This window comes from Pleuronectes platessa, chromosome 16 (genome assembly GCF_947347685.1).
Source record: "Pleuronectes platessa chromosome 16, fPlePla1.1, whole genome shotgun sequence".
Lineage (NCBI taxonomy): Eukaryota > Metazoa > Chordata > Actinopteri > Pleuronectiformes > Pleuronectidae > Pleuronectes > Pleuronectes platessa.
The window spans coordinates 10,856,237-10,870,693 of record NC_070641.1 but is presented as its reverse complement, the minus strand read 5'-3'; the positions used below and the strand labels follow the sequence as shown (position 1 = coordinate 10,870,693).

Below are 14,457 nucleotides of genomic sequence, written 5' to 3'. Positions count from 1 at the left end.
AAGGGACCGTCTAAACTGAGCTCACTTTACAAAACTGTCTGCACTGAGACCATCTCTCATTAGGATAGCAGAACAAGAAACGGCATGCACATGCACACACACACACAGTTTGTGCAGAGTCCACTTCCTGTCTCCCTGCAAACAGGAGTGTGAAACTTCATTAGCTTCCTCCTCGGCGCTGAAGGGCTGGTCCAGCTGCTTCTCCTCAGCCTGTGGGATGAGGTTTAGGGCTCAAACTACACCACACTGTGATGTCAGACGCAAATGTGGGGGTGGAAATAGGAAGCAGCATCTCTCCCACACTTCCCTTTTTCACTGGTGGTACCAATACACATGTCAATTCAGTGCAGATATGCCTGGAGTTAGCTTTAAACCTCCATCACACCATGTCGAGCAGAGAAGAGAGAGATACAGACATGAACACGTACAGACACATGTATATATAAACAGACTCAAACATACAGATCTGATATGCAGGTAGGTGCTGGAAAGCAATCAGACCAGATTGTTACACTATACTTGTATGTACAGACTTGTGGTACAAGCTGTACAAGAGATTGAGGATGCTGGAATAAATATTGAATGAATAAGAACATACTGTACAGGCAGAAGTGGTTTTATGTTCATATACCGAGAGCTGATGTTCTAGAGCCAGTTGATTTATTGACTGACCTATATGAGCCTTTTACATACTATAAAGCATTAATGTTTGCCTATATCAAATCGTTTTGACAGAATAAATTTTTATGTTTATGTTCATGTACTTCAAGTTGTATATACTTGGTTGACTTTGTGTTTTATTTCTATTAATTCATAGTTAATTATAATAAGCTTATGGTTAAACCCTAAAATATGTAAAGCCATAGTAATTAGCCTCAATAAGTCTTTATCACAAGGATTTCATAAAAAAAAAATTTAACATTGCCAAATTTCCTCTGGTATAATGGTATTGGTAATTATTTTTTTCCTATTTTAATATCTGTATCAGAATTTGCATCGGGCCCAAACAATCCATATTGGTTTAGCTTTAAAATGTACAGTATATATCACCGTCTGTTATAGAGAAGATATGAGAAGACAAAAATGTAAGGCCTAATTTCCATTTTGAAAACCCATAACGTTAAATACCATAAACTGACTGCTGTGCTTTTTTTCCTATGAACATGGCAAAATACATCCCTGCTATGTTGTTTACACGCTGGCTTAATTGGAATAAGAAATCAGATAAACATATTTACATGAGAACACCATTTCCTTAAACCTGTTGAGGCTTAATTGTTAATGTGTCCGTAAACATAGCAGCTAAGATCTCCGCTCAAATACGCCAAAATGAGGCCTGTCTGTTGAAGGGATCAAAGCTGTTGAAACACCTCTGATTATTGTGTATGAAATAACTTTGCTCTGTTTTTGGCTGGGCCTCTGCTTTGCTCTCCGGGATGACTGGTGCGATGCTGAGATGAAAAACTAATCCAATGCAAACCTGTTTTTTCTAGATGATCCAAACCAGCAGAACACTGATCGAGTCGGCTGACGTGGTCCACTCCAAGCTCACACAAGCACAACGGGCAGGTACGTCTCAGCAACGCTCCTCTGCTGCAACTTCCCATCCATTACTAGTGTCATTCACAACGTAATGCAAGCTGATAATCTTTGGTATTTATTTGAATGATATATAGTTCTGAGCTTAGCCTGTTTTAGAATCTCTGATGACATTTCAGAAAATCAGCAGCAGCATCAGTGTCAAACAAGGCAGGATCATGTAGATCTGTCTGCTGCTGTGCGCCAGATGACTCAAAATTCAAGGACAAGATTTGTGTCAGACAAAATCCATTATCTCCCTCACAGGCAGTTCTTACTTATTTGTTTAAGAGAAAAATAAGATCCTAAGACACCAAGTAACTTTAAATCAGTTGAGGAGCCAAATATCTTCAGCTCCTCTCTTTTAAGATTAGAGTGGCTTGTGTGCTATTACTGCATAAATCTGCGTGCTAATAGAGTGAGTAGATTGAGTGTAGTGTATCCGCTCCTTCAGCATCTCCATCAAAAACAGTGGCTGCTGCTGATAAAGCAGGCCATCGTCAATGAGTTTGCACTGTGTAGTTATCATTTCAGAGGGAAGGTTAAAAGAAAAAAGGCTTCATCCACACCACTACGTTTACGTTTGAAAATGCATCGACAACAGGCATCGGCCTAGGCTACCAGTGCAGAACCCAACACAGGGAGAGGTGGGCTGGGGATGAAAAAGAGGGATCAAATTGAAAAGGTGTTTAGTCTTTGTTTAAGAGATTTCTTTTAAGGGCGTTTGGTGTAAAGGGTCTGACCTTTAGGTGAAACTGTAAGACTCCCTATAATAAGATCATCAGTAAGAGAGAGAATCACGGAATCCTGTGGCCCGTCATCCCGAGCCTCCTTTGCATTCAGCACTAATTGTCTCATCTGCTTTTCTTCTTTGCCACACATCAGCGCCTCGGCTGAAGAACTCCTCGAATCGGAGCACATAAGTTGAATACCGACATCGTCATTTTCTATGTCTGTGCCTCATTGTAATGCTGTAGGCACAGAGTATGTAACTGACGGATTCAGGCCTAGAATAGACCTCACAGCAGTGTGTGTCAACGCGGTAAGCCATTTGTAGTTTGTGTGTGTTTTTGCTTTGCATGATAAACCGAAAGTAGGCAGGGGAGGCTCGCTCTGTGGCACATGCCAACCCAAAATCCCGAGGCTGATAAGCCAATTTAAAACCACTATACCCAGCTTTACTCCCTGGCTTCCCACAGAGGCAGGCGTATGCATTGCTCCCTCTCCACCCCACCACAACCATCCTGGTTGATATCTGTGCTGTGCGGTTACCCGGGGATGTGGGTTGAGCCGTAGGAGCTTCAATCACAAAGCTGTCCCCCTGGCTCCAAGGTTCCCGAGCCCGGAGCTCGAGGCATCTTCAAACTGGTCGAAGGCAGATCACTTATACCCCACACACAGCCGCGACCACACGCTCAGCAGCGGCAGTAGCTGGATACCAGGAGTTAGTTGCTTGGCTAACTGCTGCCGTCAGGTGAAAACCTATCAAAATGTCAACAATTTAGGAACCAGAGTTGGAAAATCCAACTACGAGCTGTAATTAAATGTCTTTTGAAAAGGGCTTCAATAGCCCAAGGGGTGGAACTGTTTTCTGGAGGGGCATGTCATCCTCCAACAGAAGTGAAAACAAAGCAATTCCCCAATCTCGAGTTGCCATAAGAGCAGCAGCCTTATGTAACAGCGATACAATGGGACGGAGGGCTGCAGCGACAGCCCTGAGGGGCCTCAGCTGCAGGCCAAACATAGCACTTTCCCTATCGCCTGCTCCCACTCCCCTGCCCCCGGCGCTCACACGCACGCCTCGGTCCAAACCACCGCCATTCTCAAATACACATCCCTTCCATGTCCGCTCATCCATGCGTCCAGACTTCCGCTGTACTTTTGATAGTGATAAGTGAGGCAGAAGAAAATAATGGAATTAAAATTATGATGCACAGATAGCAGCCGTTTCTCTGCCATTATGTCGCGTTACAGCAGGCTGCCAGAAGAGCAGATGCCCCAACACTGTTTGCCAAATTCCAATTACTTACCTCTTCATGTATAAAAGAGCTTTGAAATGTGACCTATCGCCTCAAATCAAAATTGGGAAATAACGTTTTTAAACTTTAAATTAAATTGAACCTTGTAGGCCTTAGGGAATATAAGTTCTGAATTGATTTGTGGCTCATAAGACAGAACGGAGCGAGTCTGACAGCAGTTTTTCATAATTACACTGCGATTTCAGGCTCATGCACAATTGTCACATCTCAGAACTGCCATCATTTGACTACGCTAATATATAACAACTACATCATCACACGGAGCACTAAGTATGAAATACTGTCCATTTATGAAGCATATATAAATTGCTATCTGTGCTTGTGATGCATGAATCGCATTTAAGAGAATTTCCAGATGGAAGAATCTCTTGATGGAGGAAATATGTCAACATTTTTCAATCTCGATAATAATAATCTCCCTCCAGCACTAATACACCAATTGTTTTTCGATATGAATTCTGACACGTCCTGCTTCTCCTTTTTTTCCCCCTCTCCATCTGCTTCCCATCTCCTCGGGTCCCTGTTGGTCTGTGTATGTGCCGCTGCTTTTCCCTGCATATATATTTCACAATTGTCCATCGAGATTCAATTGTTGTTATTTACCGCAAATGTAATACCTCTATCTAGCAGTCAGAATGTTTATGGAGTTATGTAGTTTTTAAAAAACTGCTAAGCTGCTGTAGACCGTGAATAATTCATTGTGACAGTGCTACAACTAGACCTCTATGTTGCTGAACGTGTGATGGATAGACAGGTTGAGCGGGTTGAGGAAAGCCACTTCAATCTAATTTTACAATGACAAAGTCGGTGGATCTAAACAAACGATACCCAGATCCACCTGTCTCCCCGCACAAAGGCTACAGCGCGAGCCTTCCGCCCTAAATGGGTTTTCTCCCTTTTTTCTGTCATCTCTGACTTGTTTAGCCTGCGTCTCAGTTCATTATGAGCATTTCTCATCCTCGGGAGAACGGGAGAAAAGCCACCAGGACATTTGGATGAACTCGTAGCTCCCCGTCAAAACCCTCCATCATTCTTGGCGGCCTCGGAAGGCACGAGTTTACCTCTTTTGACAGACTGACAAGCTCTGAATGCTCTCATCAGAAGGCGACTCGCAAGCCCCACGAATTTGTGCAAACTGACGTTGACAAGAGCAAAAAGGCTGAATCGCAGACAGATGATCGGCGAGTGGGAACAGAGTATGAGGCGCGAGATGGAGGATTTTGCCTGGAATTTAGGGTTTTGTCTTTATGATCGATCTGAAAGCCAAAAGGTATAATTTTGATGTAATGGCAGTGTGAGAAGTGGTAAAGGGTATTATTAGAGGACGAGCTGTCAGTATCAGAGAGGGAATGTGGGAGAGTGTTTGCGAGGCCTTTGATTGAACTTGACACTTAAGCCCCGGTCATTAAAAGTGTGCTGTGCTCATCAGCTAAATGCTGTTGTGACAAAGCCATAATCAAAATGACAGGCTGGTGACGGTTCTAAAATGAGGGACCTGAACTCACCTCTTACCTCCTCACTTGCCTCTAATTCTCAATATGAGCAAAATGAAAATGGCTGGAACGTCGGCAGATTCATCACACGTAGCGTTGCCAGAAAATTTGAATGGACATTTTCGGACCCCTGTGTTTTTTTTCCATTTCCCAGCTGCCCCGGCCTCTGTTTCCTCGTTTCCTTCCCGTGTTTAGTTTATGCCCAGTCATTATTGCAGCTAATCCGTTCAATTTGGGCAGTGAGGCTGACGTGTTGATGAGAATGGAGAGGTGCTTGATGATCCCCCCCCCCGGGCACTATTGATGGTTCTGCATCGCACACACCACTAATAGGGGACCAGATAGACAGCTGGGATGCACCCACTGGCACCTCCAGATGCTACCACTTCGTGTGTGTGTGTGTGTGTGTGTGTGTGTGTGTGCAGTACAGTACAGTACACTCTGACTTGTTTATGTGAATGCCAACATATTTAATATGTGCATGGAGAGCACAACTCCAACTCCATCTCTTAACCAGCCTCTGCTGCACCGGCTTCTTCAGCATTCTGGGATTTCCTTAAGAAAGTCTGTCATGAGAGAGCTTCGCAGAAAGACTGAGGCGATAGTGCCTCAGAGACGAGCAATGACTCAATTAAGCCATTTATACGACATCTCTGTGCTCCTGCGCATCTTTAAGCATTTCTCTGTGTTCAATATGCGCTGAGGAGGGATCGGTACCGAAATCCTTTCCTACACAGCCGGTACCTACTGGACCGGATCACAATGCAGATTTCTGTGCCTGAGCTGTTCCCTGCTTACAGGCAACATAAACATTACAGCATGTGCATAGTAAACAAGACACTCTGTAAGTGGCTCTGGCAGCGCGAAACGTTAGCCTCCAGTTACCTAGTAGCTACCTGAAACTCGAGTCCCACACAACAGCAAAAGCCTGAAACTAGGGGGTCAAAAGTGTGGCTGAAGTTTGTGGGAAAGAATTTCAATGGCCGAGAGCGGGGAGCACCAGCTTGTAGAGTTGGTGGCGGTATGCACCTTGTTATTTGCGATCTGCCAGTTATTTGAGAGAAGAAGAAGAGGAAGAAGATATTTATTTAAACTATTAAAAGTAAATATGTTCAATTTCATATTCCAATTTGCCTTAGCAATAAAAGACCCATTCTTATCGTTGACCATTTGTTTTTGGCTTTTCTGAAAGGAACACATTTTTTGTGGCATCGTTAAGGCACCGGAACCATTTTTTAAGTAATTTTTTAGCATCGGTTTCGGAGAGAAAACAAACGATGCCCAACCTAACTGTGAGGCGTTCAGGTGTCCGGTCTGAACGTGGCCCTGCATCCAGCCATGTTAAAACAGAATAATCTACTGGGTTTCAGAGATGCTGCCTCCCTGCAAACCTGACTGTGCTTATTTATCGATGCACAGACTCCCTGACTCACCACTGTGTTAGGTATATGGTCTGAGGCCACGCCGTTCCATTACCATGGAGATTGAGGGGATGAAGACATCTCCCTCTCTCCATTCCTCCTTGGCTTTGTGCAGTAATTGTTGCCCTGGCTCATCCGCAGCTTGAAAATCCCCCTCTCTCTTTGCAGCTATGATATTCTGCTTGGGCTTTGCAGTGTGTATGACTCGACATCAATGAAACACTGATCCGACTGTCTCTCCCTCTCACCCTTTCTCCCGTCTTTGGTTTCATCATTCCTTTCCATCAGATCCAGCTTTGAGATTCTGTTTTATTTTTATTTTTTATTTTTCATTTATTTACCTTTCTCTTTCCCTTTATCTGAGCATTGTGTGTTTGGAGTATGAGAGTTGCAGCGGCAGCTGTCATTACAAAGCCAAAGCCCCTCTCTGCTCTATGCAGAGACTATAAGCCCTAACCGGGGCTTTGTGTGTGAGTGTATACTCAGAGGGGACATATTGTTGTCCTCTTCGTCTTTTTGTCGATCTAAGCACCAATTTTTCTCTCTGCCTGTTGTTGTTGAATTTGCTGCGGGAGCTGCATTCAGTTTGTTCTGTTTATTAACTCAAAGTTCACTTTTAGTGACACTAAAGAAAGGCAGCCATGGAGGGAGTACATAACTAATAATTGGTAATTAAAATGCTTGGAGAGGCTGTATTGCGACAATCCGCCTCTAGCTAATTTCATCCCTCATTCAGCTTTTTGCCGGCCTCACTCCCCAAGTCTTGTGATCACAAACCCGCCTTGACTCGGCTCTGCACCAGCAGAGACCCATACACCAGATTACAAGATCAAATCAGCCCTAAACCCTGTTTACACAACTTCCATCCTTAGAAACAGACATTCGGCACTGGCTCCACATCATCATTTATATGGAAATGAGAGAACAGGGGCCCGGGCTCTGATGCGCACTGGGGGCCAGGGAGGATGTTTTCTGGATTTACTGGTTGACCTCTTGATCCTTTTTAATTGCTCTGCAGATTATTGGGGGAAATTAGTTTCTCGTAGTGTCAAACATACAGTTATGTTGAGGTCAAGTTCCAGAGGGGGGGGGGGGGTTAGCTGCGGAACATGTATGAAGCACACTCTCACGCACATAATACATAACAGGCGCACAAAGTGACGTGCAGATCAGAATCAGGGTGCGGATCCAGGAAAAAAAATGTTTGCACTTTCTTCACATTTCAAAATTTTCTATGATTACTCAGATAAATGAATGGATCTAGATGAAAGCAATCAGGCATATTTAGTGCTCCAATATTCATGAGTGTGTGATATTTGGTGCAGATCCAGCTAAAAATCCAGATCTAGTTCAAACATGGTTTTATAAGGCAGAGGTAGGTGTCATTCTAGCTATTTATGAAACTGGCAATCAGCAACATCCGTCCTGATCATTCTACTTTAGCCCTTGGTTGTGTCGAATAGGAGACAGTGTGACTGCAGCGGGAAACAGACAGAGCATGGCGTACTCTACAGCAAATAAAAAGCGGAGAATTAAATATTAAACCAAGAATTAGTTTTGTTCAGTATAATTAAGCTATTATGTCAGGATCTTGGACTGAGGTCATTATCTGGCTCCCCAATGAAAATCAGTTTAAAAAGACTTGACTGAAGTTGAGGTGCAGTAAACTTCATCTGCGAGTGGGTGCAATTGAGTGTGGCCTGATTGAATTTAGGGGAACTCTTAAGCCTTACCGGGGGGGGGGGGGGGGGGAGAGAACCGTTCATTATTTTGGAGTTGCTGTTGCTTATTATTGTGTTGCTGTTGAGCCGTGTTGCATTATACGGAGGTGGCAGACACAAGCTGAGTTCTAAAGAGCGGTGACTGCGCTTCATGTTTTGTCGGTTTCTGCAGTGGTTCAGTGCTGCGGTGGCGTCAGGCCAGTGGTCAGGGCACAGACTGACATGCGGGCAGAGACTTACAGCTTTAGGAGGAGTATGTTCTTAAAGCTCTGAGGATTAGTAACGGTCTAAATAAATGAAGCCAGACCTACACATAGATTAATTAGAGGTTCCCCTGCATTGCACTTCGTCGATCTGACCCCCTTACAGTAATTCAACCCATTGAATTGCGTGACATTCACCAGAGGAGTTAGTTCAATGCCTTTTGTTCTGCTGGCTTTTTTGTTGCAATTCTTTGCTATTTAATCATTAACTACTGTAGATAATGAACTGGAACTAAAATAAGACTGGTCTGCAATCATTTATGTTTTATGTCTCTGTATTTTCGACTTTATGAAATAGCAAATATCAATGACCTCTATAGACTTCTATTTGACTTTTTACCGACAACAAGGACAGCAACTCTTAAAGGTCATATCAATTCAACTTTTCTAATAGGGTTCAAATCGAGTGCTTTTTCCTGGATGAAATATTAATATTCCATAGACCGTATTTATGTGATATTGAAAGACAGGAGGACTTTCTGAAACATATTTTCTATTAAAGTTCTGTTTAACACATGTATATGTCACGTGTGTCTGTGTCCAGGTCTGGATTTCCATGAGGACCTGCATCGCATCGGAGCAAAGGAGGGCCTGAAAGGCCGCAAACTCCAGAAAGCCATGGAGAGCTACGCGTGGAACATCACTGTGCTCAAGGTTAGACGCACTGAACCATGCACTCACAGGTGGTCTACAGCAGAACAGAGACCCCCTCCCCCCATAACTGCACTTTATCTCCAGTGTGTGTAATAATACCTTTGATTGATGTCAACATGTGCGATTGTATCAGAGACTATAACGAGCTGGATAAGGAATCCTCAACCCGGAGATTAAACTACATGGTGTCTTAAGAAGGCTCCCTGGGCTAATAGTGTTTTCCTCCTCTGTAATCCCTAAATCTCTTAATTAATTGCTGCTGATTCCAAGTACTGTTTTATTTATTTGCTTATGTAACCATCTTGACAAGATACGATAGGACTGCTCACACAGACGATGCTCAGCAGGATGCATTCTTGTCTCTGCCTGTCCCGTGACACGGGAGATAAGGTTGCCTAATGCCTTCATCTTATTGGTTCAATGCAGCGAGACCAGTGCTGCGCTGTGGGCCTGTTTGGCTAAGTAAGGACAGAGCAGCTGGGATATTTTTATCTCATCTCATCACCCTGAAATCATTTGGTATTGAGTGAGGAAGCTCCCAATTGGCTGAGCTTCCCACTGGAGTGTCAGCTCAGGTACACGTCTGATTGCTTTGTTCCTGTTTCATGTCAGTCTCATCAAAAAGCACCTAAAGCTAAGATTAAGGGAGCAACTGGCAGTTCCTGTCAATAACAATTACTCTGTTCTATTGCTTACCTCTCCTGTTTTTATTACACTATTAATAGTTTATATATTTAGGAAGCTGTAAATGACAAATGCATAATCAATGTTTTTGATGCATTTTAACGTTATGGACATTCCACTTGTAGATCAGTGTTAAAATATAAATATAAAATACTCTCCTGTTGTTATTCTGAAATTATTAGAGTCGCTTTGTGTGCACCAGCCAGATTAATTTGAATTAAGTAGCATGACAGGTGGACACCAGGACCTAATCCCAATGTCACCCCAACTCCCATTCACTCCTAAACCCACGCCACTCCTCCCACCCCTCCCTTGTGTCCAATTTTTTAAATCTCTACATTAAGGCATCTTGGCGTCCATATAACTCCTCCTCCTCCTCCTCCTCCTCCTCCTCCTCCTCCTCCTCCTCCTCCTCTTTCTGCCGTTCCTCAGTTGTAATCTGTGTCTCATGGTGAACATTCTGTGGGAGCCTGTTGCCTGTTTGCCAAGACTGGCAGTCTTGCCCAGTTATTTCACCGGTTAGTGTCTCCGGATCCTCAGCATGGGGGGAAGCGCCTGCTGCTGTGATAGTGGGGAGCTGAGAGGAAGAGAATCTGAGAGACGCTTCTTCTCCCTGTCACCAGACGCCTTCTCCGTCCGTAGTTCCAGTTACAGACAGGAGCTGTCATGGTGAATGAGGGTGTTTTGCCAAGTGATACTGCACTGTCGCACATTGAACCTTCCTGTCATATGAAAAACACAAGTCAGATAAACAGGAAGAGGCTTTGAAGCAAATGTCAACCTGAACAGTATGATCAACCCCAGTGTTATATTTTAATCCGACGGGTACATAACCCTTCAATCTGCATCAAATTGAACATGCTCATATCAATCCCTTTAATGTCCCCTTTTCTTTTTTTATCAAGGTGCATGATTTAATTTTGGGTAAATTGGTGAAAATTACAAAATCACTGCAATGTTTAAAAAACAAAAAATTGACTTGGTTCCTTCTTGACCCATATCCCATCATTCCACCAAGTTTCGTGGAAATCCATTCTTTAGTTTATGCATAAATTGAAAAACTAAAAAATCTCACCAACAACAAAGAAACTAACATGTGTGAAAACATGACCTAGGCGAAGGTAGTAGTTTTTGGGGCACATAATTAATTCCACATAATGAATTATCTCCTGTTGAAATAGCTCAGAATTTGCAGTGGTAACTCTTTGCATCACCTCTGGCCTCCGTTTGTTTTACAATCTCTCATTTCCTGATGCTTCAGGCCAGATTTTTTTGTGTTCCAGTGAAACCATTCATAAAACTGTCTGGTGGAGATGCATAGTTCTCAGTTTCACTGATGATCCACCGTCACACATCTTTCTTTGTCTATATCCTTAAAATAATCTACTCAAGGAAGGTTATTGACAATCCAATTTCTACCCCAAGGATTGACAGACTAGTTCTGGTAAAAAAGGCAGGGATTATACCCTCGAGTTTAATGAGGTTATAGTAGTGGGATTTGGTGGTTAGCCCCCCCCCCCCCCATGAATAGCTTTTAGGCCAGTCGTAGGGGTAAAAATACTTGAATTGAAGTCCCGTTCCGATTTTCGGCTCGGGAACCCAAAAAAACAAGCTTCTCCGGTGAGTCATGACTTACATAAATATTTTTTCTCATTTCTGTTCATGGTTTGCGTTCTGGAGTGGCTCAGGTAAAAAGGCCACTTGCAGCTTATTAACAATCACCAGGGGGTAGAGCGTAGTGTGTTGTGTGCTGGGCAGCACCTCACGCAGTATGTCAGACACGTCGTGCCTATCTCGCCGCTCCGAGATCTTCGCCCCCTTGCAACACGTACACTTCGGCCTGGTGCAGAGCAGGTCAGCCTGTGCCTCTTCTCTGGGAATGTTGGCCCAATGAGCTGTCACAGTGGGTCACAGAGAGTCAGAGAGGAGTTCGGTGGGAGGGAGGGAGGGAAAAGCATGCAGATGCACAGATGTGAAGGCAACTGCTGTCAAGTTGCTTCGGGAACAGATGTTGGAGGAGTGCTGGTGTACAGAAAGTGCTGGAGAGGAGGCCTGAGAGAGTTTGTGAAAGCATGTGGTCCGCATTTCTTTTTTTTTTTCCTTTTTTTTTTCACAGTTCCAATAATATAAGTACCTCACACATTGAAATAACTGCCACGTTCCCACATGGCAGAGACAGCAAGCCTGAGGAGGGGGGGGGCAGGCAGCCATGGCAGCCGCCCAGAAGGACTTGACAGTGCTGTATAGTGGGATGCCTGCCCCGACCACTTCCTCCACCATATGGCAGGGATTCATCTCTTAGTGCTCCCAAATAAATTACAGAAATGTGTATAACATTATCACCATATGAGTGAAGCAGTTGGAAGAGCTGGCAGGCAACCAAAAGCCTTCATTCAGTGGCTTTCTACTGCCCCCTTCTGCCACTTATTAGGTAATGCTCTCAGGACAAAATAGTCCTCGTTAACTTTTTATCAGTGTTTTTCGCTCCTTCATCTTTAACTTGGCAAGGTAGTTTGGGGATTATGATTTCTAGGCATTACATTAGCACTGAATAGAGTGGAAACATCTGCCCAACAGGCCCAACAGTCTCCTTATAGAACCACATGTATATTCACTGGATCCAGCCGTTTACACCAAATCACACACACTCACAAATGTCAGTTCCTTTAATCTGTCTGCTTCTTTTTTTCTATTATTACCTTGGAAAGGGGCAATTGTAGAAAAAACGTCCTATCTCTCAATTGATAGAGAGGAGAAAATAAAATCCTGTGTCTGCACCGAAATTGAATGGGCTCTTCCCTGACCCACACAACATCCTAGCACAAGTCTAATTGAAATCCTTTCAGCTGCTTTTGTGTAATCCTGCTCACGGACAAACAAAGAAGTGGACGGGAGTGAAAACATATTGCCTTGGCGAAGGTACAAAGTAGGAACAGAGCTGGAAATCAGAGACATGACCTGATGCTATCGCTGCCTTATAATCCGATATGGTTAGTGTGTTATTCACCAAGCTGTCTCTCTCTTTCTTTCTGTCCCCCTCTGTGTCAACCTCAGGCCAGGCCGACCTGCTGAAACACGCTAAGAGTTGAGGCCCTGGACAACCTGCGTCAGATCCACTGTGCAGCTCAGTCCTGCGGCCTCGGTAAAAACGGAGCCTCCTCCCCCCAGGACCAGCTTCATCCACACCACCACCCGCTTCAGCAGGTCCAGATAGAGCAGCAGCCCCAGGCCAAAGCCCCACCCACAGCCTCCGCCACTGCACCAGCCCCAGGTTGCACCTCCGGCCTACCTCCATCCCCTTCCCCAGCCACAGCCCCAGCCACCAGCCCTCCCTTTGGTTCAAACTGTTTCAAAACCGCCGGCCTACACTCAACCCCCCGCCCATAACTCAGCATCCGTTTCAGTTCCAGTGCCAGCAGCAGAAGTGGCAGGACCTCTGGAAGCCTCCCCCGAGATGGAGACTGGTCGGCGGCGATCCAGTGGGTTCCTGCTGACCCGCAGCCTGTGCCCACAGAGAATCTTTCCCAAAGAGAGACAGAGAGGGTGAGAATGAGGCGGAGATGCAGAAGGGTGTAGAAGAAAAGCAGGAGGCCGGTAACGACAGGGAGATGGAGAAAGTCATGGAAAGGGTGAAAGAGATGATGATGATGACGAGGAAGACTCGTCGTGTTAGGAGCGAGACACAAGTCTGAGAAGAGGGAGGGAAGAAGAGACCTGACACTGGAAAGGTGACCTTCATAAAGGTTTATTTTTCATTTCCATCTGAGCCAGATGGTTTTGGTCTCTTCTGCTTTCCTCTCTTGTCAAAAGGTTTGTGTTCCGACTTTGGAATGCGTTTGATAGATGGATCATGTAGGTTGGATATCCTTGTCTCTCTCTGGACAGTGCTAGTTACATGCCCCTCCACTATGTACTCTAGCTCTGTGGGTACAGGCTTTACCTCACATTGGCGATTTAATGCCACAAATTTGCCTTTTTCATTTCTGGAGACTCCTTGGCTTGTCTTTCAGCTTTTTGGTTCTTCATGCTCATCCTCCTCCCTCCTACACACAAAGCTTCAAGCCATCCTTCACTCCCCGTCAATGAAGAGGATGCTGTTTTGATTTAAGTGCACAAAGTAGAGCAGCTTGCCTAGCCCAGCTCTGTAGGAGTCACAGATGACCGTTTCAGCACAACCGAGGGAGCTGTGGAGCTAATATAGAAAAGAAAAACCTACATGCAGCTGGGTAGATGCTCCGCTCACATCCCCTTGCTGGTGTAAACCTCCATAAATCCCCACACATCTCCAGTGTCATTCCTTGGGATTTAATTTTCATTTAATCGCTGGACTCTCGCCCCCGACAGGGTCTCCTCGTCTTCTCCCCAGGGGCTGTGTGTGTGTGTGCGTGTGCGTGTGTGTGTGACGTTACGTGAGTTGGTGTTTTGGTCCCCGGGGTGGAGTTAGCCCGCATCCTTGAGCCAATCACAACTGGAATATGTGACCCTAGCCTGTTAGAGGCTGGACTCTCGCCCCCGACAGGGTCTCCTCGTCTTCTCCCCCAGGGGCTGTGTGTGTGTGTGCGTGTGTGCGTGTGTGTGTGACGTTACGTGAGTTGGTGTTTTGG

At 44.8% G+C, this 14,457-nt stretch overlaps 1 protein-coding gene across 1 annotated transcript in view; it reads left to right on the top strand.

Moving 5' to 3' along the window:
* plcl5 (phospholipase C like 5) overlaps positions 1 to 14,345 on the top strand; it is a 68,701-nt gene extending 54,356 nt beyond the window's left edge. The window contains 6 exon segments of the mRNA XM_053443461.1: positions 1,494 to 1,569; positions 9,060 to 9,170; positions 12,908 to 12,939; positions 12,941 to 13,084; positions 13,086 to 13,226; positions 13,228 to 14,345. Of these exon segments, the coding sequence (XP_053299436.1) occupies positions 1,494 to 1,569; positions 9,060 to 9,170; positions 12,908 to 12,939; positions 12,941 to 13,084; positions 13,086 to 13,226; positions 13,228 to 13,347 (624 nt within the window). The 3' untranslated portion in view covers positions 13,348 to 14,345.
* Positions 14,346 to 14,457: the final 112 nt, after the last annotated feature.